General features: G+C 50.4%; 2 protein-coding genes across 6 annotated transcripts in view; one reads left to right on the forward strand and one right to left on the reverse strand.

Annotated features, from left to right (window-relative positions):
- The window catches only part of ATRN (attractin), a 187,505-nt gene extending 179,608 nt beyond the window's left edge, over positions 1-7,897 (forward strand). For 3 of the 4 annotated variants that reach the window (XM_058432761.1, XM_058432758.1, XM_058432759.1), the window contains 2 exons: positions 626-740; positions 3,502-7,033. In XM_058432761.1, the coding sequence (XP_058288744.1) occupies positions 626-740; positions 3,502-3,626 (240 nt within the window). In that variant the 3' untranslated portion in view covers positions 3,627-7,033. Of the gene's footprint in view, positions 1-625; positions 741-3,501 lie in introns of all 4 variants that reach the window. The other variant, XM_032143129.2, reaches the window with a different exon arrangement.
- An 8,090-nt stretch (positions 7,898-15,987) lies between these two features.
- On the reverse strand, positions 15,988-20,110 carry GFRA4 (GDNF family receptor alpha 4). 2 transcript variants are annotated; one of them, XM_032143158.2, is made up of 6 exons: positions 20,062-20,110; positions 17,665-18,010; positions 17,476-17,585; positions 17,247-17,381; positions 16,878-16,969; positions 15,988-16,725 (listed from the first exon to the last, which is right to left on the reverse strand). In XM_032143158.2, exons 1-6 carry the CDS (start codon positions 20,108-20,110, stop codon positions 16,645-16,647), a joined length of 813 nt encoding a protein of 270 aa, XP_031999049.1. In that variant the 3' UTR covers positions 15,988-16,644. The 2 variants fall into 2 exon arrangements, with proteins under 2 accessions (XP_031999049.1, XP_031999048.1); XM_032143157.2 differs by having other exon boundaries at positions 16,599-16,725; positions 17,247-17,395; positions 17,479-18,010.
- Positions 20,111-22,456: the final 2,346 nt, after the last annotated feature.

A 22,456-nucleotide genomic window follows, 5' to 3' on the forward strand; every position in this document is an offset into this window, starting at 1 on the left:
AAGAAAAAGAGAAGAAACTAATATAGGGGACAAATCTCATCTAAAGGCTGCAACAGAAGATGAACACATATTTTCCAGAGCCAAATGCATCCAGAGAGTAGACAAAGAGTCCACTTGGTCAGCCACCAGCTTTTACAAGCTTTTACATCCAGCAGGCTTGTCTACTTAGTGTCTAAAGGACAGACAAAATAGAATGTTTTTTAAGTCTCCATGATATCTGCATCTGTGTTTGAGCCAGGTATGCAGAACTGTCTGACAAATCTACCAAGCACTCACCACTGCCATTCCTGTGACCTACAATTATGAGTTAGAATTTCAAATTGAGCCAAAGTACAGCATCCAGAAGAAACCCACTTGGCGTGGCCCCTTCCCTACAGTTCAAGCAGCCCTCTGGAAGGGGACTGTGAGACCTCAGTGGAAGGCAGCAAGCAGTACCACCCATGTCGCTGGTGCTCAGAGAGTACTGTGAGCTCTCTCCTGCCCTTTTTCATTATCTTAAAAACTGCAGTGTACCTTTTTTATATACCTAAAATTGATGGTTCTTATAAGCGCAAATGACGGTTAAGTTGTCTGTGTACATTAAAGCTTGAGTATCACTTAAGGTAATTTTGTTTTCTTCCGCCAGACTGTTCCCAAACCCATTGCACTGGAGCCGTGTTTTGGCAACAAAGCCGCTGTCCTCTCTGTGTTTGTGAGGCTCCCTCGAGGCCTGGGTGGCATCCCTCCTCCTGGGCAGTCAGGTGAGTAGATGTGGTCCAGCGAAAGACACCTTCTAAGCATGTGAGGGAGCGAAGCATGGGATACTTCCCTTTCCTAGAGAACAAAGTTATAAAGGTGATAACCAACAGTGCCTGCCCATGTCATGGCAAGGATTCAGTGAGATAACCCATTTTCACCTATATGCCCAAAACTGTTTTCCCGAGGTCATCGTCCCTTCCTGGGGGGACGTCCCGGGACCTCCTCACCGTTCTGGCCTCCCCAGCCTCTCAGTGCTCGTGGATGCCTTTGACCACACCTTCCTTTGCTGTCAGAGTTTCTGGTCCCCCTTTGCCTCTGCTGTTCTTTCCCTGTCTCTTTTGCCCTGTCCTGCCCCTGAATCTGGGTGTGCTCCCTTCACCCTGCACGTTCTTCCTCAGTTGCCTTCTCCACTCCACGACTTCCAGCCATCTCCCCTGGGCTGGTGTTTCTTCAATTGGTATTTCTAGCCCTCCTGCATTTCTTTTGCATTTTCGCTGTTTTAAATATAAGGCATAAACACAACAATTACAAGGAAATGTCTGAAAATCCACGCACAGTTCTGCTATCCCACAACCCACCAATTTTCATTGTTCTGTGTTCTTTCCAGCCCTGGCCAGCAATTTAGTTGAAATGATTGTATAGATCTAATTTTTGGCCGGGCGCGGTGGCTCAAGCCTGTAATCCCAGCACTTTGGGAGGCCGAGGCGGGCGGATCATGAGGTCAGGAGATCGAGACCATCCTGGCTAACATGGTGAAACCCCATCTCTACTAAAAATACAAAAAAAAAAAATTAGCCGGGCATGTTGGCGGGCGCCTGTAGTCCCAGCTACTCGGGAGGCTGAGGCAGGAGAATGGCGTGAACCTGGGAGGCGGAGCTTGCAGTGAGCCGAGATCGCGCCACTGCACTCTAGCCTGGGGGACAGAGCAAGACTCCGTCTCAAAATAAATAAATAAATAAATAAAAAGATCTAATTTTTATTCTGCTTTTTTCATATAACTATCTTAAACATTTTTATAGCCTACTACATAATATTTTACCAATGCATCTGACACTTCTCCATCAAATATATGAATCATGATTATATAAACTCTTATTTTGAAGACAGAAAATATGGAATACAGTTTTGAAAGTATCTCACTTAATTACAGAGTGCTTTGGAGGATGCCTCAATGTGATCATTTTAGACAACTTTCGGTTGAGATGATTCTGGAGTCAGGGTTACCTTAGCCAGAGAGAACCCTGTGTCTGGTGGAAAGGCTGCCCCAGGATACTGGTCCAGGCCCTGAGCTCCACTGTCCCTTCAGTGCACCCTCAGACCCAGAAGATCCTCCAGCCCAGCTTTAGAAGAGTTAGGATCTATAGTATCTTCACGAGGGAGGCCTTTTGGCATGGCTCCGCCAGGATTCGTTGTCTTCATCTCACCTAGGGATTCCTGTGAGTTGAGCCCCTAACTCGGCCTTGCCTGTGTTGAGGACAGGACAACTCTCTCATCTGTCACTCAAGTGCAGTTTGTGTCTCCTGCCACCACCCAGCCCAGCAAACAGTGGCTGGTGCTCCCTGAGGGCAGGGTGGCGGCTGGGGCAGCAAGGTGACAGGTGTGCAGCCCTGTAGCCTTTCCTGCTCCAGCCTTTGCCTGACGTGCCCCAACCACCTGAAACACCTGCTCAGTGCTTGAGACCCACCCAACAGTGGGGCCGTCCTTGCTGCCCCTTCTGTACCGCCTGTTTTAAGTGGTGCCCTTTTCCAGACTCCCAGAGCATTCCCCACTGTGTGCCAGGCACTTACAGCTATCTATCCCCCCCACCACTCCCCTTCACAGGCTCAACAAGGCAAGTAACACGCTCCACTAATACAGCTCCTGGCAGGTCTCAGCAGAGCTCCAAGCCTGCGCTGGCCATTTCCCACGTGTATTAGGAATCCAGCTCCCCCAGAACCGTGCCTTCCCTAATGAATGTCAGATTACTCCGTTACCAATACAGGAAGGAAAATGGGATTGCAAGTCCCCAAAGCAAAGTGGGTGGCGGGGCAGTGATGAGCATAAAGGGTAGTTGCCATTGATTGTTGGTTGCTGCGTGCCAGATACTAAGACTTTATGCATGCCAGGTACTAAGACTTTATGTCAATCTCATTGATTCTTCACACTAGCCCTGTACTATTATTATCCCCATTTTACAAATGAGGAAACTGAGGCACAGGGAGGTTAAAGAACCTTGCTTATTCCAAAGCCTGGCCCCAGAGCCTGCCGTGCCTGTATCGTGGTATGGAATGGAAGTGACTAATGCTGACTGAGTGATGTGGGTGAATCTGAATCTCCTCATAAAGTGTGCTGCTGTTTCTCGGCTCCTTTTGGAGGAAGGCAGGAGAAATTGGGCACTTAGCACATGTCTACAATCTCATTTATATGTTACCACCACCAAGCAGAGCACTGTGCTTGGTTGATGTGCTGAAAAGCAAACTACACCTTTTATGTAAAAAGTAGGGAAAGGAGAAGAATATGTATTTGTATTTGCATAAGTATACCCTCAAAGAATACATAAAAATTAGTGAAAGCATTTACCCAGATGGAGGGGAAGGTGGAGGGGGTGTCAGGGTGGAAGGAAGACTTTTCCCTGTGTATGAGTACCTTTTTGGGGGTTTTTTGTTATGGTTTTTTGGTTTGTTTGTTTTGCACCATGGGATTGAAAAATAAATGTTTAAATTATTTTTTAAAACAAAATAAAGCCAGCTGCTCCCAACGTATGTTCTCTGTGGTTCTCCCAAGGTCTTGCTGTGGCCAGCGCCCTGGTGGACATTTCTCAGCAGATGCCGATAGTGTACAAGGAGAAGTCAGGAGCTGTGAGAAACCGGAAGCAGCAGCCCCCTGCACAGCCTGGGACCTGCATCTGATGCTGGGGCCAGGGACTCTCCCGCGCACGAGCTAGTGAGTGGCACACCAGAGCCATCTGCAGGGAAGGGCGTGGCGGGGAAATGGCTGTGCGGTGCGGGGCAGAAGACTGGAAACCCTCAAAGCATCTGACTCACCTGCATGATCACAAGCTTTCTTTGACGGTTTCTCCCATCTGTGTTCCAGCATCTAACCTTTTACTTTTGCATAGGAAATACTTGATTTAATTACAGGTCCAGGGATGAGCTGATGGTTGCTGGAGGAGGCCGGTGTAGAGCCAGTGAGAGAACTAGGAATGACACTCAGGTTCACTGTGGAATACTGTTCTTGGGACTGTCTCAACTGTGCAAAAAACAAAAGATGGAGTGTTTACAAGTAGACGTTCATCATCAGTTGTTCTTGAACATGATCTTTTAAAAACTAGTCAGATGAATTAACTTGTTTTCATCTGAAGCCTGCTATCTTTTTTAAAAGATGTGATATTTATTCTTGCACGATTTAGGCAATTATCTCTCTTCCAGGGAGTACCTTTTTTTCTAGTTGAGAATTAATAATGGTCCATCTCTTTTGATCATATCAAGCTAGGATAGAAGGGGGGCTATTTTAAATGTCAAGGTCAGCAGTGTACTTTGAATGTAAACTGGTATAATAGGTAGTTTTCTATAGCAACTTGATTAATTTAGTCTTAATCCATTTGAAACTCTCTCTTCCTTTCTCTCTGCCTGTCCCTCTCCTTCTCCATCTCACCCTCCCTCTCTCACACATACACATACACACACAAACACATACACACAACACTAAGTGCCTAGACTTTAAATAGATCTAGCAATTGGAAAGTTAGTAAGCCTAAGTTTTTACATAATTGCATTCCTACATTCTTGTAAAATTTAAATAGCTACCATTGGCAATCTGCTTTTTTTCTAAAATCTGATTTGCAGCCAGGAAAGAATTTTCTCACCCAAGGAACGTTTGACCTAGCAGCAGGGTTGAGAGGAAAGCAGAAATGAATGAACTGTGAAAGCTCCTGTTTTTATTATCAAAAAGGACACTGTCAAGAAGGCGCCCCCTGCCCCCACCCCTGTGTCACCCTAGGCCTGTTAAGTGATCAGAGGAAAGGACTCATTCATGTCACATTTCCTTGAGCAGAAAAGAGCACTGAGAACACTTGGGACCCCTGGATCAGAGAGCAGCTGTGTGTCCTGCAGCCTCCTCTGAACTTGTGGTTCATTCTCAGGCTGGGGTGGACTGAGATGCCAGGAAAGGGACAGCCTCCCATTGTCAGGCAGAAGCTGCCCAAAGCCTGGAGAAGGACCTGTTTGCCCTCTTTCCCCCAGGAGGGCCTCAACCCACCCACCCTCCCTCAGACCAAGGTGGTGGCCGTGAGGAGGGCAGCAAATGCTGACAAGGATAAAAAGCACATGGAAAAAAAGGACGAGGAGGGAAAACTCTGCCAAATGGAAAATGACCAAATTTAAGAGGGTGGGACAGTCCCCTGCTCCTCTCCTAGAGGGCACTGCCTGGAAATTGTGTTTTCCCCATTTATGGTGCTCTGTATTCTGGCATTATGCAGCAGCCTCCCAGAAGCTCTCTTCTGCTTCAAAACCTGGGATCTCTGGCATTACTCTATTGGGATGGACCGCTGGACAGCAATGCTCGAGTTTGTGAGTTTGGAGAAATACTCAAAAGAACTAAAACTGTGGGATTTTACCTTTAAATGCAGTGCCTAGAGAGAGAGTATTGTCTCTTCCCCAACACTAACCCCACTCCCATGAAGAATTGCCTGGAAAGATATTTTCAAGGAATTTGAACCATAAAACACTATCTGATGCACAAAACACCTCTACTTTGAGACTCACCTCTCATAAAGCTTCTTTTTCACATTATTGTTAAAGAGCAGACCTTCTAGAAAAGATCCCTCCTCTCATGAGATCCCCCATCCCTGCTGCAGAACACAGCACCCATGGCGCCTGCAGTGGACTGGCCCCTCAATTCCCACAGGCCCCCCCGGCAAGGCAAAAGGGAGGCCCCTGGGCATTGTCCTCCTACAAGGAAGATCCTCTTTGTTTGTTCAAAGGACCAGTTTTCCTTGGCCAAAGAAGTCTCTTCCCCATGTTAGTCCTATGCCTTGAAATATCGTGCACCATGACCCACAGCCATCTGGTTATGTCTTATTTTTTTTCCTAAAAGATAATGTTTATTTTTAAAAAGGAAGGAAGGAGCAAGTGAAGTTTCATTCTGCTCCAGCGGTGGGGAAGCCGCTGAATCCACCTGCTTCTCCTTTGCAACCAACAGCAAACAGCTTTCTCCGGCCTCAGGGCAGAAAAAGGGAATGGCAGGGAGTAAGAGGCGCTGGGCTCGGAGCCGTTACCAAGAAGGAATTGGTTGTCATCTGGCAATGTTGCGCGTCGCAAGAGAGCCTGTATATAAATTAAAATAGTCAAGACAACACTGACCTTGCACTTGTACATAACTATACAGTAGTGTCCAGAATGTTCAGACATTCGGAGTGTACATAAAACAGAAAAAATCTTCATGTATTTTTATTAAATATAACAATGTCTGAGTTTCACCTAAGATGTTTTTGTGCCATATGCTGGATATCCAGGTTCTCACCAGGCCCCGATACATGAATAACAAACCCAAGAAACGCATCCCCATTGTGTGATGTGTTCAGATGCATCTGGCACCAATTAGGTATTTCTTAAAACAGGACTCATCTGTCAGAGTGCATATGAAAAATCAGGCAGGGAATCGAAACGCTTGAGGAGACTCAGGAAGCAGAGGTGTCTGCCGCTGCCCTTGGCCCTGCAAGCACATCATGACCCTTTCTGGCGGCCTCTTGGTACTCTGGGTAGTGAGCGATGACCAGTCTTGTCCTGAGAAGTGTTTCTCTTAGTCTTTAAGTTCAAAGACTATAACCTGTGGCAATCAGACTTTCCAAAAGGGGATTCTCCATTTTTTGTAGTTTTGACTAAATTTTTAATGACCATTTCCTGGAATCAGTTTATTATACTGAAAACTGGGGGTGGGAGTAGGGAGCTAGTTTGTTGATAAATAGTTCCCATTTCCCCGTGGAGAATTTGACACACCCTGAACTCCTGTGTGCCTCCTGCCGTCCCTGCACACAGCCTGGGGAGAAGCCTGTGCCTCCCCGTGTGGAGAAAAGGCAACCCCAGATCCCCTGAGCTAACCCGGAGGAAAGGCAGTCCTGGACAGAAGACTGTCAGCAGAAGGAAAGTACTGGACTACCCGTGGGTAAGGCCTGCCATTCAAGAATGGAGACACCTGGGAACTAAAAAGAGCAGAGCACTGCCGGTGGGAAGAGGCATTTTACCTTCCAGTGCAAATCCTGCTCCTTTGATTTAATGGGGTGTACTGGGGCCAGGGGCTGATTCACTTCCTTGGGAGATGGTGGTGTTTTCATGAAGATCTTTGATCCTTCCATTTCATTTATTCATCCATCCATTCAACAAGTATTTGCTAAACACTAACCTAAGCTAATGCTAGGGTAGTGACTGAGTGTAAAAATACATTTTAGAATTAAAACAAAATCCAAGTCCTCACACCCCTGTCATCCCAGGAGATCTTTCCTTGTGGTGGTTTCTGTGAGAATTGGCCATCCTGAGGACAGAGCCAGGATGGCAGAGGCCTCCTGTCCTCAGGGCATGCCCTGCCTACTTTCTGAAATGTTTACCCCATTGACCAAACTTGGCTTCAGCCACTGCGGTGGTTTCTAGATAGCCGGGCCCACCAAGAGACATTGCCCCTTGATGAGAGTCAAACACCCTGCCTACAAGGAGATGTTTTGAAGTGGAGAGGAGAATTGGCGCCTTCTCTTTTAAAGGCAATAATGGAATTGACTTTCAGTAACTGAATTTGTGCACAAAACATTCTAAACACTAGTGAAGCCTGTTTCGTTGAACTAATTCTGGCTCTGGAAATGTTTTTGTTTTATAGTTATTTACGATTTCGTTTATTTGGATTCAAGCTTAGTCTGTTAATATGTATAATTTAGCATCTATTACACTCATGTAAATATGGAGTAAGTATTGTAAACTATTTCATTGCTGGGGATTGTGGGCGTTATACATACATTTAGGACTGCAATTTTTTGGTATTTTTTGTATTGTAAAATAACAGCTAATTTAAGCAGGAACAAGAGAACTAAGGGAGGTCTGTGCATTTTAAACACAAATGTGAAGAACTTGTATATAAACAAAAGTAAATACTATAATACAAACTTCCTTCTGAAATAAAAGTAGATCTGGTAAAATTGTGGCTTTTGTTCTGAGTGTTTCATTTTGATTTTGCATTGTTTTGCCTATATTTACATTTTGGTCATTAGAACCTTAAGGAAAAAAAAAACGTTTACCAGTTTTCAGACTGCCTCAGAGGGAGCACTTGACAGTTACGGAGATGAGAGTGAAAACCCCTGGCAGGTACCTCAGACACCCCTCCAGGCAGCTTGTGAGCCACAGACCTTTCACAACAGCCTTTGTGTGCCTACAGGGCAGCTGGGCCCGTGGGGGCAGGGAGAGATCTGAGCAGTGAGGTATGGACAGCGTGTCACTCCTCCACTAACCACGCCACTGTCTCCAGTGGTGCCGTTATCCTTCCACTTTGTGCTCTCCTCATAGGCTCCTGAATGTCCCTCTAGGTTGTCTCCAAACTGCTAAATCTCAGGTGTGCTGACAGGTCTCAACCGTGGCCAGTGTTTTCCTTGGCCTTGAATTTTTGATGAAGTTATTCCCATTGGCAAGGCCTTGTTTGGGGGCTTCCTGTGCGTCCTGCCCCATTTTATTTGGCTCCTGCCCTCAGAATGGGTCAGTCATGCATTTCAGTGCCCCAGTGCAGAGTGCAGATTCCCAGTGCTAACAGTTCCTTCCAGAAGGATGAGGTCATTGAAAGAAGGAGGAAACACAAGACGGTCACTCCTATAGGGGAAGGTGGCAGGGTACTAGGGCCAGGGCCTGAGGTGACGGCAGGATCCTGGGGAGGCCTGCCCACCAGAGCTCAGGTCTGGCTTAGGGAGGGAAATGGCTGGACTAGTGGCCGCAAACCAGTTGAGAAGGACCTTGAAACTCTTCCAGGGAGGGCTGTGGGAGCCACCAACGGTAACAGGATAGAAACCCTATGATTTGGTGGTACTGTGGCAGAGACAATGCTGTGTTTCCCAAACCTACTGGGCCCACAGCTCATCATTTCCCGGCCTCCCTGCAGTTAGGTTGGGACCAAACTAAGCCATGGCCAAGGAAAGCTTGGAAGAAGTGATGGGCACCAATTCCAAGCTTGGCACACAAATGCTCCCACAGGGGACTCTCCTAGGGGCCACATGTTAAAGACACTGGAGGGACTGTGGGTCCCTGAGTCACCCCTTAGAGGCCGGCCACCTGATCAGTAAGAGCTGTGCTGGCCTTTGCATCACTGGAAAGCAAACTCACTCTACTGATCCACTGAGATTTGGGGTTTTGTTACACCAGCTAGCTTTTCTTATTCTCACTAATACACAAATCAGCACTTTGAAGTGCAGTGCACCTGTAACCAAACCCTTAAGTACATGGCACTGGTTCAGCGTGAGGCCAGGTGGCGAGCAGTGAGAAGACAGGTGCAGCTGGCAGGACAATGGAGGTCCCTGCCAGGCGGAGCAAAACATCTGGTAAGGCTGTTTCGCTCAGTAACTTGGAAAGCAAACTCCATATCTGCTGACTTTTTGACTTGAGGGGAATCAACAACAACAACAAAAACATCCTATGTGTTGATTGTTACTGGCTGCTTTTGGCGAGGCATCACGAGAAAAAGTTTACTTCAGGAAAGAATTAGCCAGTTTACAAGCAGAAGGGAAAAGGGTGGAAAGATGTCAACCAGTGCCTTGCAATTCTGGAAAAGCCAACTGCTTCTAGTCTCCAACCAGTGAGAGGTGCAGGTGAGCAACAAAGGCCCCATGAGACTTAGTTGAACACAGTGACTGGGCCTCATGGTGAACATCCCTGGGCTTCCCACTGGAGCCTGGAAACTGCAAAGCCACCAACTTGAGGGAGGGGCATGTGGTTAAGGAAGCAAAGAAAAAGCTGACGTGAGAACTGTTTCCAGGAACAAACCACGAGTGTAGTCACTGACCTGGGCCTGCCTGGAAATAAATAAAGATGTAGTAAGTTTAAGAAACCATTAGCAAAACCTTAAAAAAAAAAAAAAAAAAGGCGATTGAGGAAGTCTTAAATCCACCTTCAGGCAGGAAGATGGTTGTGAAAGCTGTGTCCAGTGAGGGCTTTACAAGCTCAGATGTGGGCCCAAGAGCAGAACTGGGCCTGAGTGAGGACTCCCCCCAGCCCAGGACAGGGCCCAGCAGGATTGCAAAAACACCACAGAGCAGCAATTGCTGCATCTGCACCTGCTCCTTCCTGGGCAGGAGGGCTTAGAAGGGTGTCCTGCCTGTTCTCATCACTACCTGCTGGGTATGAAGTGGAGTAAGTTGTCTTGTTAATTCAGGATTGTGGACTTCAAAGAGCCACCTGAGGGAGGCTGCATCACCTGGAGGTCTGGCGGGATGTGACCTTGTATTGTCCCCCTAGGAGAGGGTGTCTGTGACCCATGTAGGAGAGGAAGCACAAAACTGGTTTTGGTGATTAGAATAGCAAACTGGGCCAGAGGCTTACCACACATTTCCTCTTCCTGAGTCCACAGCTTCGACTGCATGGCCTGGGCCCATGGCATCTGGGTAGAGCCTTGGGATCAGCCCTCACCAATGATGTGTCATTTCAAGGCCATTCAGAGTGACAGTGTCTCCTCCACTGTCTCCATCAACCTTGAAGGCTTATGTTGAAGATGGTAATACAACAGGACTGAAGGAGACTGGGTCCCTGAATGACTTTGTGGAACAGAGCACTATAGTAGTAGAATTAGGTATCTTGTTTTACCCTGCTTAAGTGAATTAATTAATTCTCTAGATTTATTCACCTAGTTATTCAACAAATTTTTATTGAGCACATCAGGGCTAGGCATTGTGTCAGGACCAGAGATTTTGCAATGAACAAAACAGAGAAAACTCCATGTCCTCCAGGGGAGTCGATAATAAAATGTCAGATAAGCTCTATGAAGAAAGGTAAAGTAGGGTTGGGGGTAGAAAGTGCTGGGGGGATTGCTACTTAACATAGTGTGTCTAGGGAAAGCCATTCTGCTAAGGTGACAGCTGAGCAGAATGATGAGTGGAGGGGGCAGGAAGGAATGTGGAGGTCTGGGAGAAGAGCATTCCAAACAGGGATGGCAGGTCCAGAGGCCCTGAGGGGGCAGCATACCTGGTAGGCCTGCTGGATATTTCTGAGAATGAAAAAGTCTGTTCCCAGTTGTTTGCGTGGAGACCCTAACTCAGTTATAAACACAAAGTAACTTGAGAGCTGGTTTAATATACAGCCAGCTTTCCAGCAATGCAACTACCATGTACATCAAGGGAAAACTGAACTTCGTTTTCCTTAAAACTTATCACCAGCTGGTCATCATTTTGACATTCTGTCAACAACAGCAATGTCATTCCTGGCATCTGTATGGGTCGCATCTGAACAGACACACGCCCTGCAGCCCTGCAGGTACTGGCTGTATAACTAGAATTCCCTTCCACCCTGTGTCCTGGAAACATGAAAGCGATTAGACCGGAAGATCCCAATGGCTGTCTCAAATGTGCTGGATGGAGTTGCCAGGGCCCACTGGCATGCCCTGTAAGCCTTTCCTTCCACGTTTGGTTCCTGCCCCTTGAAGACTCCATTTCTGAGTTTGTGTGTGTTTTACTTTCTAGTGTGTGTCCTCATCTTAATTTTTCTCTCTCTCTTCTGCATTGAACTGAAGGTTCACTTGGGTGTGGAGAGACATGACCCCAGCAGAGCAGCTTCCCAAGGCATCCTCCAACCCAGGGCTTCCCTGCAGCCTGGCAAGGCAGGGCCGTGCATTTCTGCATCAGCTCACAAGCATGACAGGCTCACTGCAAGTTGCTGTCTGGTTGAGGAACTGCTTCTAAAGCCCGCACAGCCCCGTCCTCCCAGCCCTCTGGAAATTTCACCAACCCGTGTCCACATTTCATGAAAAATGAGCTGGTTCTGTGAGCACGGCCTGGCCTGACTTGCTTGGTGGGCGGTGAGTGGTTTCCACTTCAACCTCGCACCTAATCACTGGGCTCCACACCAGGATGGGCATTCATGAGCCGTGAAGTTTCCAGCAATAAATCCACGGATGCTTCCAGCACCTGCCTTTTTGCATCACCCCCACTCCCAGCCACCTGCCAGGCAACAGGTAACAGGAAGACCCAGTCACAGGAGGGTAGTATGGGGGCAGGACTGCAGTCTCCCAAAGCCCGTGCACAAAAAGCGACAGCTCCCTGGCAGGACAAGGAGGCTGACATTCAGATGTGGAGGAACAAGGCATGACCCATTCCCGGTCATAGGGGCCACAGCTGGACTCAGCCTTGAGGCTTGGCCAGACAACACCGTGTATAAACCAGGACCTTTTTAGGTAGAAGTAATGGAAGCCAAACTCTAATGATCTTAGACAGTGCTATTAATCTCCTGGGGCTGCCAGAACAAATTACCACAACTTCAGTGTCTTGAAACAAGAGAAACTGATTCTCACAGTTCTGGAGACCAGAAGTCTGAAATGCAGGTGTTGCCAGGGCTGTAGTCTCTGGAGGCTCTAGGGGAATCTGTGCCTACCTCCTCCAGCTTCCGGTGGCTCCTGACATTCCTTGGCTTGTAGCTGTATCACCCTAATCCCTATCTCTGTCTTCCCCTGGTCTTTTGCTCAAAATGTCTGTGTTTAGTTTCCCTCTAGACACCTCTGCATCGCTCTCATAAGATGCAGAGGTGCGACATATAGGTGTTGAGAGCCCACTCGGATAATCCGGGATAAGCTCCTCTCAAGATCTCTAACTTGGCTGGGCACAGTGTCTCACGCCTGGAATACCAGCACTTTGGGAGGCCAAGGCGGGAGGTTCACTTGAGGTCAGGAGTTGGAGACCAGCCCGGGCAACACACAGAGACCCCATCTCTACTAAAAATAGCCAGGCGTGGTGGCACACACCTGTGGTCCCAGCTACTCAGGAGGCTGAGGTAGGGGGATTGCTTGAGCCTGGGAGTTTGAGGCTGCAGTGGGCTATGACTGCACCACTGAATTCCAGCTTGGGTGACAGAGTGAGACTATCTCAAAAAAAAAAAAACATAAAACATAACTTAATCACATCTCTTGCCACAGAAAATAATACTCTTTTGCCTACATATAAGGTAATATTTACAAGATCCAGGGATTAGGATGTGGACATATCTTTGGGACCACTGACAGCCATGAAGCAATCTCATAATTTTCAAATAGGTTCTGTCCTTTTTATCTTTCCAATCTTTTGGAAAGCATATGCCTATATTTTTAATCCACAATTCTATTTTTATTTCAGGTCATTTCATTTCTGGTTTTTATTTATTTTTTATTGAGACAGGGTCTCACTCTGTCACTCAGGCTGGACTACACTAGCACAATCATGGCTCACTGCAGCCAACCCCTGGGCTGAAGTGATCCTCCAGCCTCAGCCTCCTGAGTAGCTGGAACTACAGACACACATCACCATGCCTGGCTGATTCATTTTTAAATTTTTTCTAGGGACAAGCTCTATGTTGCCCAGGCTGGTCTCAAACTCCTGGCCCCATGTAAACCTCCAGCCTCGGCCTCCCAATGTGCTGGGATTACAAGAGTAAGCCACCTGCCCAGCCTCCAGTTTTGTTTTGTTTGAGACAGAGTCATGCTCTGTCACTAGGCTAGAGTGCAGTGGCACGATCTTGGCTCACTGCAACCTCTGCCTTCCGGGTTCAAGCGATTCTCCTGCCTCAGCCTCCTGAGTAGCTGGGATTACAGGCATGCACCACCACACCTGGCTAAAATTTTGTATTTTTAGTAGAGACGGGGTTTCGCCATGTTGGCGAACACAAAGTATTTGAGAGCTGGTTTAATATACAGCCAGTTTTCCAGAAATGCAACTACTGTGTACATCAAGGGAAAATTGAACTTTGTTTTCCTTAAAACTTATCGCCAGCTGGTCATCATTTTGACAAATTCTGTCAACAACAGCAATGTCATTCCTGGCATCTGTATGGGTCACATCTGAACAGACACATGCCCTGCAGCCCTGCAGGTACTGGCTATATAACACGCCTGGCAAGAACTCCCTTCCACCCTGTGTCCCGGAAACAAGAAAGCGATTGTGATCCGCTCACCTCAGCCTCCCAAAGTGCTGGGATTACAGGCGTGAGCCACTGCACCTGGCTTCCTCCACTTTTTTTTTCAGTGCTTATATTTTACTCTAATTAACTGAGTCAAAAATGGAGAATAGTTGAACACACTTTCATGTAAGGTGAATCATTTAGCCGATATTTAATTCTGCATTTGGGCTGCCATGCCATTGTGGTTAGCAGGGCAAGATGATGAGCCCTCTCTCAACGTGCACACCCCGCCTCTCCCCAACCCACTTACAGGTGTCCATCCCCACGCAGGTGTGGGTGCCTTAGAGTATTCCTTCTTCTTCGTAAAGTGAGAATGGGCTGGACTCAGCTTCACTGCCCAACGACCCTTTTTTTTTTCCTTTGGGAAACTGTCCTTCCTGTTCCATGTAACCATGGTGGGCTGAGATCACTCACTGAGCTACAGGAAGAGGCCCATTACCCATGCTGGGCCCATCAAGGTTCTGCCTGGGACAGTCCATAAATGCTGGAAGAGAGAGTTACCTTTCCCTACTGAGGCTGCTAAAAGAAGACACTGAAAACTGGGGCTGCCAGTGGCAGTCTTACCCTCTCGGTGAAAGCCTGCCCAGCTGCAGGGGAAACCAATGCACAGACCAGCAGGCGCAACATCATTTGAACCCCTGGAGACAGCTGTGCCTGAAGCCCGCATGGCTCAGGCACATGCTCAAGCCACTCTGATTTGTTTGTTACAGTGAAGAGAGTCCTTGGCTGGGCACAGTGGCTCATGCCTGTAATCCCAGCAATTTGGGAGGCCAAGGCAGGCGGATTACCTGAGGTCAGGAGTTCAAGAGCAGCCTGACCAAAATGGTGAAACCTTGTTTTTACTAAAAATACAAAAATTAGCCGGGCATGGTGGCATGTCCCTGTAATCCCAGTTATTCGGGAGGCTGAGGTGGGAGAATCGCTTGAACCTGGGAGGTGGAGGTTGCAGTGAGCCAAGACTGTACCACTGCACTCCACGCTACATAACAAAGCGAGGCTCTGTCTCAAAAAAAGAGAGTCCCGAAGCTGAGAGGCTGGTGGACAGCTGCCAGCAAGTAGTGTTTGTGGGTCTGATGTGAGCTGCTAAGTCCACACCTGATCTCAGAGCTGGTGGCTCTTTTTCCAATCAGGACAGCTCCAGGCCTGAGTTTTGGTGTGGTCTGTACCTAACCCCTGTGTCTTAGATCAGGATCTCTAGAACCCACGCCCAAGACAGGAGTTCTCAAATGCCATGATTTGTGGAGGGAATGCCTTCGGGGGAACCTGCCAGTGAGGAGAGCAGGAGGAGGCGGGCAGGGGCGGGAGCTGAGCCAGGTGGGGGTCCCAGCTGGAGTCTAGCCTCAGCTTGACCCCATAGGGGCTCTGGAGCAGGAACAGCACACCGCCTTGTCCCTTGAGGCAGTCACTGGCTGCAGTTGCCTCTGGGAGCAGAGTAAAAGTGGACAGGCATTTCTGGGAGTGCAATTCCCTACAGAAGGGGACAGCTCTGAGCTGTGTTACCAGCCACCATTCCCAGGGGCTGGGGCATGCGCTGCAGTGGCCCAGAGAGGTCTCTGAGGAAGGCCCCCACAACCTCCACTTTAACCTCTTGCCAAACGTCAAGCAGATTGAGAAGGAGCCGCTAGAGACACAGGAACCCCTTCCTCATCAGGAGTCTCCAAGCTTTGGAGGAAGAAGGAGGCAGGCAGGAGGCAGGAGGATCATTTCACCCCAGGGGTTCAGGGCTGCAGCGGACTATGATCATGCCACTGCACTACTGCCTGGTGACAGAGTGAGATCCTGTCTCAAAAACAAACAGACAAAAAAAACCAATGCTCTTAGCATCTGCTGGGTCTACGTTGGGCAGTGTGTGTGACATGGCCACCCCCAGCTGCAAGGGAGGCTGGGAAACGCAGTTTCATTATCTGAGTACTAGTGGGGAGAGAAAGAAGAGAGGAAAGCACTGAAAATCCCTGCCGCGAGGAGGTGAGAGCTGATTCATTTCGGCTTCCTTAGGTGAGGTGATGGGGCCCAGACAGGTTCTGAGGCCACTGGAGGTCACACAGGCCAGCAGGGATACACCCAGTGGCAGACCCTGGTCTCCAGGCTCTCACGACACAGATCACATAAAAGCAAGGTCAGTCTCAGCACACATAGATTTAATAAGCACTGTATGTTATTCCTACAGCTGCAGGAAACCAGGGGGAAGATGGCCACAGCGCCAATGCCAGGCAGGGCACAGGGTGGGGCCCATCAAGCAGCATATGGGAAACAGGAAAGACTCTGCCAGCATGGTCATGGTGCACAGGTGGCTACAATGGTGGGTAATGCCCAGTTGGGAGGATGCAGTGTTAGAAGGGGTCTTGTCCGATGGATTCCTTAGGAATGCTTGGGAGGCTGATATAATTTCCTAGAATTCTGAGATTCTGGATGGTCTCTGACCTGCTCTAGGAGATCTGGGGCTCCAGAGAGGTCTCAGCTACAAAAGTGACCCTCTCCTGACCCCACCTGTGGGAGACCCCAGTGGTCTCAAGGTCTGTGGATAAAGGGACCTACAACCAAGATGCCTCCTGACAGGGAGACCAGGGGCTTTGCAGTCAGGCCCCAGCCTACATCCCTCGCCCCAGGGGACCGCACACAGGGTGTCCAAACCTACAAAGGGCAGCAGGGTGAAAGCACCAGGGCCGGCTTGGGGGGTAAGCCAGTCCCTTCTGAAAGGGCCAGTAGGCCACAGAGGCGGCCCAGGCAGGCAGGGTGGGGTAGCTGGCTGTGCTGTCCGAGGTTGCTGTCCTAGTCAGAGCAGGGCCAGGAGCGCCAGGACAGGAACTATGGAGAGCAGGGAGCGTCTCTCCAGGGCCCTGAAGGCGAAGGACACCTTGGGGGTGGGAGCCAAGTGCAGACTTGAGGCAAAAGCCTGTCTCTGCCCTCTGCCTGCACCCCACCCCAGGCCCCTCATGCCTCCACCCAGGCCCACCAGGCACGGAAGGGTGTGAAGGTGCCAGCTCACCCTTCCCTCCCTGCACCTACCTGCAGGACGCTGTGCTCCGGGTCTCCCTGGGGGTTCAGCTGGTCCAGCAGGACTGGGGGCCACCCGCTGGCAAAGGCCTGAATGGCACCATCTATGGAGGGAGGGGTCCAGGGTGGACTTGGCTGGGAAACCCTAGCACAGGGCCCAGCACAGGGGACAAAGTGAGAGACCTCCTGCTGCAAAGACTGGCTCCTTGGGACGGAAGGTGCGTGGTGAGGAATAACAAAATAATAAGGACAACTGTGACAGAGTGACTCAACTGTACAGTCTTCCATTCTCCCCTCTAAAATGGCTCCCGGCCAGGCGGCTTGGGAGGGGGCAGCAAGCGCCGCCCCAACTCCCTCTCCACCCCCGCCCGGGCCCCTCACCCAAGCAGCGGTTCCTTGTAAAGAGTCCCCGGAAGGCTTCGCAGTCCTCACGCCGGTTCCCGCTGGCTCCGCAGTCGCACCAGGGCGCCACGCGCGCGCTCACGTTGTCCACGTAGTTAGGGGTGACGGCGGTGCCTGCGGGGACCCCGAGGACGAGGTCATCGGCCCACCCAGGCGGAGATATCCCCTGGAGAGCCCCCGCCCGCGCCCAGATCCCGGCCGCGCGTACCCACGAGGCCCGCGTAGGCACGCAGGCAGCGAGCGCGCTGGTCCAGCAGGCAGCCGTCGGGAGCGCTGGGCGCTGGGGTGCACGAGACCTGAAAGGCCAGGAGGCGAGGCCTGCGCGGCCGGAGGGCGGTGAGCGGGAGACAGGCCCCGACCCCACCCTCGCCACGGCCCCGCCCCCGCCCCCGCGCACCTGCAGACTCGGCTGCGCTCGCAGAAGTTTAAGGGCTCAAGGCAGGAGGGCGGCGCGGGGCCGGGCCCCGAAAAGGCGCAGGAGGGCACGAAGGTCTGGCGCCGACGCTCGGCGCACGCGGGGCCCGCGCACGGGCAGAAGAGCAGTGCGTGGGTGAGCGCGGGCGGCCCGCGGGCGAAGAAGCGGCGCAGGGCCCGGCGGCAGCGGGCGCGGGGACAGCCCCCCTGCGCGACCCGGCCCAGGCACTGCGCCACGTACTCGGAGCGCAGCCGCTGGCACCTAGCGTCCGCCGTGCAGGCTTCGGCCGCGTCCACACATCGGTTCCCTCTGACCCAGCTCACCGACCCTGGGAAAGGGGCGGGCAGGCTGAAGGTCTCCGTGCGCCCCGCATGCACACCTCACCCAGCCCATCCACGCCCCTGGAAGGTGGGGGACACTGAAAACCCGAGAAGGCACAGAGTGTGGCCCAAAGGGGGGGCCGACTGGCACTGATCGGCTCTCCGTCGTGGGGATGGGCAGCGGCGGGCTCTGGAGGGCCCTGCAACACCTCAGGGATGGAGAGGGAGCATCGAGGCTGAGCCAGGCCTTCCCCAGAAGCTGAAGCCCCTCCTTCCCGGGCATCACCACCATTCCCAGAACCGCCACACACGTCCAAAGACGGGTCCAGGGGCTCCTCCTACACTCATGGGCACTACCTGACGGGGGAACAATGAGGCTTTCTGGGGATCTGGCCAATGGAGACTTTAAAACCAGAGATGGTATAGAAGACAGTGACTGCTCCTAGTCTCTTAATGACAGGCTGTGACACCATACCTTTCCTCCTCTACCCCCTCCACCTCGCCCCTTATCCCCTACCATGGAGACCCTTTGGGTGTGTCTATTGATTTCTGTTTCTCCCTCTTTCCTGACCTCCTGCTCCTCCTCCTGCCCCCTGCATCGGTGTCTCCCCTCTCCAGCCCTTCCTGATGCTCCCTTGAGTCGAGGTCATCCTGCCCCATCTGGGGCCTCTTCCAGCCCCTCCACCCTCCATCAGCCAGGGGAGAGCAGATTCATGCAAGAGCTCTGGCCACTGAAGAACCCACTGGGTCCTGGCTGCCAGGGTGTGGATTCAGAGAAGTCCCTGACGACACACCGCCGGGCTTTGTCCTGAGCCACAGGACCCAAGGGTTCAGCAGTGGTTTTAGTGACCAGGCTCCAGGATAGGTGACACCCTGCTGGAGACAGAGAAGGTGTCTGGCACCACAGTCACACACCAGGGGTTGGGTAGACAGAGGGCGAGCTCTGCCCAGATGCCCACAGGCTATGTCTAAATGGAGCCAGGAAAACTGGAAGTTGGGACTTGACAGCATTTTCCCAGGATTTGAGTCACCAAAACCAGGCTAATCGAATGCCCCCCAGCCTCCATAAGTTCTCCAGTCTGGAACATCTCATTCAGACTAGAAGCCTTTCTGGTGCCCAGCCTGGGTGGACATACACAGCCTGGCCCCTCATCCATCTCCCTGTGTGTTTGTGCACAGGGGTTAGGGGGTGGTATCCCACCCCAGGCTGGGAGCAGGGTGCCTCTCTGGCAATGGCCGTGTCTTTCAGGCCGTGGATTGGACCATGTGGTGAGAGTGATTCCTGCTGTGACTTCAGCACCGGCCTCTGCAGGAAGGATGAACATAGGTTGAGAGCTTAGAATGGTCCCTGAGTGGAGGGGATAGACGGCAGCGGGGTGAGTCCTCTCTTCCTCCCCTCCCCAAAGGGCACACTTTGCTCTCCTCTCACAGACTTGCCAGGCACATCCCTGGGTCTCAGCTGCACACACCAGCACCTGGTGTTGCCTAAGGGTTTGGACCCACCTCTGCCGGTTGCTTACCTGTCACCCTTGCCCAGAACACCCTTACCCAGTCTCCACCCTTACAGCAGCTCATCTCAGCTGCAAAATCTCCTCCACCTTAAACCTTTACCAGATTCCACTTTCCACACTACACTCAGTAAAGTGACCCCTCCCTCCGCAACATCCATGCAGGGAAGGAGCAGTCCAAGAAGGTGGAACAACAGATGAACAACACCAAAGATTCCCGGCAAGGAATCTGTGTGATGGGTAGGAGGGCTGGGGCTGAGGGGAGAGTGAGAGAGTTGGGAGACGGCAGACAATAGGCAAAAGTTCCTGGGGTGGGGGTGCCAAGGCTGGAGGGGGATGGCGGTGGTGGCTTGACTGGGCTGGGAGGGGAGGTGCTCAGCATATAGTGGGATCAATTGCCAGGTGTGCCCAAGCCTGCACACAGGCCTCTCCCTGGCAACCCTTCCTGTGGTTCAGCTTTTCCTGGAATCTCTTGCCCTCCCACCTTGTCACTGAGGAGCAGGAACAGAGAGGCCAGGGTTTGGGGTCCAGGGGAAAAGAGGGGCACTCACCCAGTAACAGCAGCAGCAGCAGCAGCGCAGGCCCCAGGCAGCAGACCATGCTGGACGTTCAACAGAGAAGGATGGCTGGCAGAGCCCTGATAGGCACCCCCTTCCTAGCGCCTCTGGAGCAGGAACACAGTGAAAACCCAGCTGTCTGTGCTGATACCCCTGGGAGGAGCCTTTGCTGCGACAACTCCCCGCCCTCATTAAGTCTCCACCCCAGGCTGCACCTTCAGGTAAACCTGGGAGCCACAGGATCTGGCGCCTGAATATACCTAGATGGACCCCAACACACTAGCCCCACCACGCACACCCAGCAACACACAGACAACCACCCAGGGAGACCTGGTCTCTCCATGCTAAACTAGGAACGCTGTGAAACATTTTTCTTTTCCTTTTTTATATAATTTTATTTTAAACTTAAAAAAAAATTTTTGAATAGAGTTTGGGTCTCGCCCTATTGCCCAGGCTGGTCTTGAACTCCTGGGCTCAAACGATCCTCCCACCTCGGCCTCTCAAAGTGCTAGGATGACAGGTCCACGGTGTGAGCCACCATGCCTGGCCTATTTTAAACTTCTTATTGTTGACTAATTTTAGACTTGCAGAAAAGTTGGAAAATGTAAGCATTTTCCTTACACCCTTCACCCAGCTTCCCCTAATGGTACATCTTACTTAATCATAGTCCAATCATTACAGCTAGGAAACTAACCTCGGTACAATCCTATTAACGAAACTGTAGACTGTTTTGCATTTCCCATTTTTCCACTAATGCCCTTTTTCTGTTCCGAGATCCATTCTAGGATCCCACATCACAGTTGTCTCCTTATTCTCCTCAGTCTGGGAGTTCCTTCATCTTTCCTTATCTTTACCCTTGACACTTTTGAAGAATCCTGGCCAGTTATTTTGTAGAATGTTTCTCTTGAGTTGTCTGATGTTTTATTCTGATCAGAATGAGACACACACAGCATTGTTTTGACTAACCAAAAAGTTATTCTATAAGTAAATATTGAGGTTAAAAATCTCATCCAACCTAGGCAACAGAGTAAGACCCTGTCTCAAATAAAGTCTCAACACTGAGATTTAAAAAGTAACCAAAAAAGCCCCCACCATGATTTGTCTTGACTTTAAAAAACAAAAACAAAACCAAAAACGATGTCTTGCTCTGTTGCTCAGGCTGGAGTGCAGTGGCACGATCTTGGCTCACTGCAACCTCCACCTCCCAGGTTCAAGCGATTCTCCTGCCTCAGCCTCCCAAGTAGCTGGGATTACAGGCGCCCACCACCACGCCCGGCTAATTTTTGTATTTTTAGTAGAGACGAGGTTTCACCATGTTGGCCAGGCTGGTCTCGAACTTCTAACCTCAAGTGATCCGCCCACCTCTGCCTCCCAAAATGCTGGAATTACAGACGTGAGCAACTGTGCTCGGCCTCATTAGCATCTTAAATCTCCACACAGGGGTGTGTTTCTTACTATTATAATGAGCAAAGGATCAGTTTGAGGATAGGTAAAATAAAAATGCGCCTGCTGTCTAGAGGGAGAAGTCCCCGCTGAAGATAGCTTTGCTTGAATGAGCTCAATTGCAATGCCAATGCTGAGGATGGTTGACTGTACAGTCACCACAGTTGCTGCTGCGCAACATGGTCACTTTCTTGACTACCTATCCTGTCTCAGTACATCTGTCTGTGGTTTGTGGTGGTTCATTTCCTAGTGTTTTTTATGAATCGGAAGACTGTGATGTGCTTTCTGCTGTGCTAACCATGGCCATTGAAGCAAAATGTAAACCAAGATGCCCCTGCAGTGGCTGTGCTTCACTCTACGACATCTGTTACCGGAAAGGGGTCCAGATTCAGACCCCAGGAGAGGGTTCTTGGATCTCGTGCAAGAAAGAATTTGAGACAAGTCTGTAAAGTGAAAGCAAGTTTATTAGGAAAGTAAAAGAATAAAAGAATGGCTACTCCATAGACAGAGCAGCCCTGAGGGCTGCTGGTTGCCCATTTTTATGGTTATTTCTGGATGATATGCTAAACAGGGGTGGATTGTTCATGTCTCCCCTTTTTAGACCACATATGGTAACTTCCTGATACTGCCATGGCATCTGTAACCTGTCATGGCGCTGGTGGGAGTGTAGCAGTGGGGACGACCAGAGGTCACTCTCATCACCATCTTGGTTTGGGTGGGTTTTAGCCAGCTTCTGTACTGCAACCTGATTTTTTGTTTGTTTGTTTTGTTTTTTGAGACGGAGTCTCGCTCCAGGCTGGAGTGCAGTGATACGATCTCAGCTCACTGCAACCTCCACCTCCTGGGTTCAAGCGATTCTCCTGCCTCAGCCTCCCGAGTAGCTGGGATTACAGGCACACACCACCATGCCTGGCTAGTTTTTGTATTTTTAGTAGAGATGAGGTTT

Source organism: Hylobates moloch, unplaced genomic scaffold (assembly GCF_009828535.3).
Source record: "Hylobates moloch isolate HMO894 unplaced genomic scaffold, HMol_V3 SCAFFOLD_21, whole genome shotgun sequence".
NCBI classification, from domain to species: Eukaryota; Metazoa; Chordata; class Mammalia; order Primates; family Hylobatidae; genus Hylobates; species Hylobates moloch.

Bases quoted from the DNA above. Each gene is read 5' to 3' on its own strand.
- GFRA4 (XM_032143157.2), bottom strand. From the start codon at position 20,110: ATGGTCTGCTGCCTGGGGCCTGCGCTGCTGCTGCTGCTGCTGTTACTG. The intron at 18,011-20,061 runs GTGAGTGCCCCT...CCCCTTTCCCAG, and splicing joins GCTGCTGCTGCTGTTACTGG to GGTCGGTGAGCTGGGTCAGA. The intron at 16,970-17,246 runs GTGAGGGGCCCG...CTCCCTCCATAG, and splicing joins TACAAGGAACCGCTGCTTGG to ATGGTGCCATTCAGGCCTTT.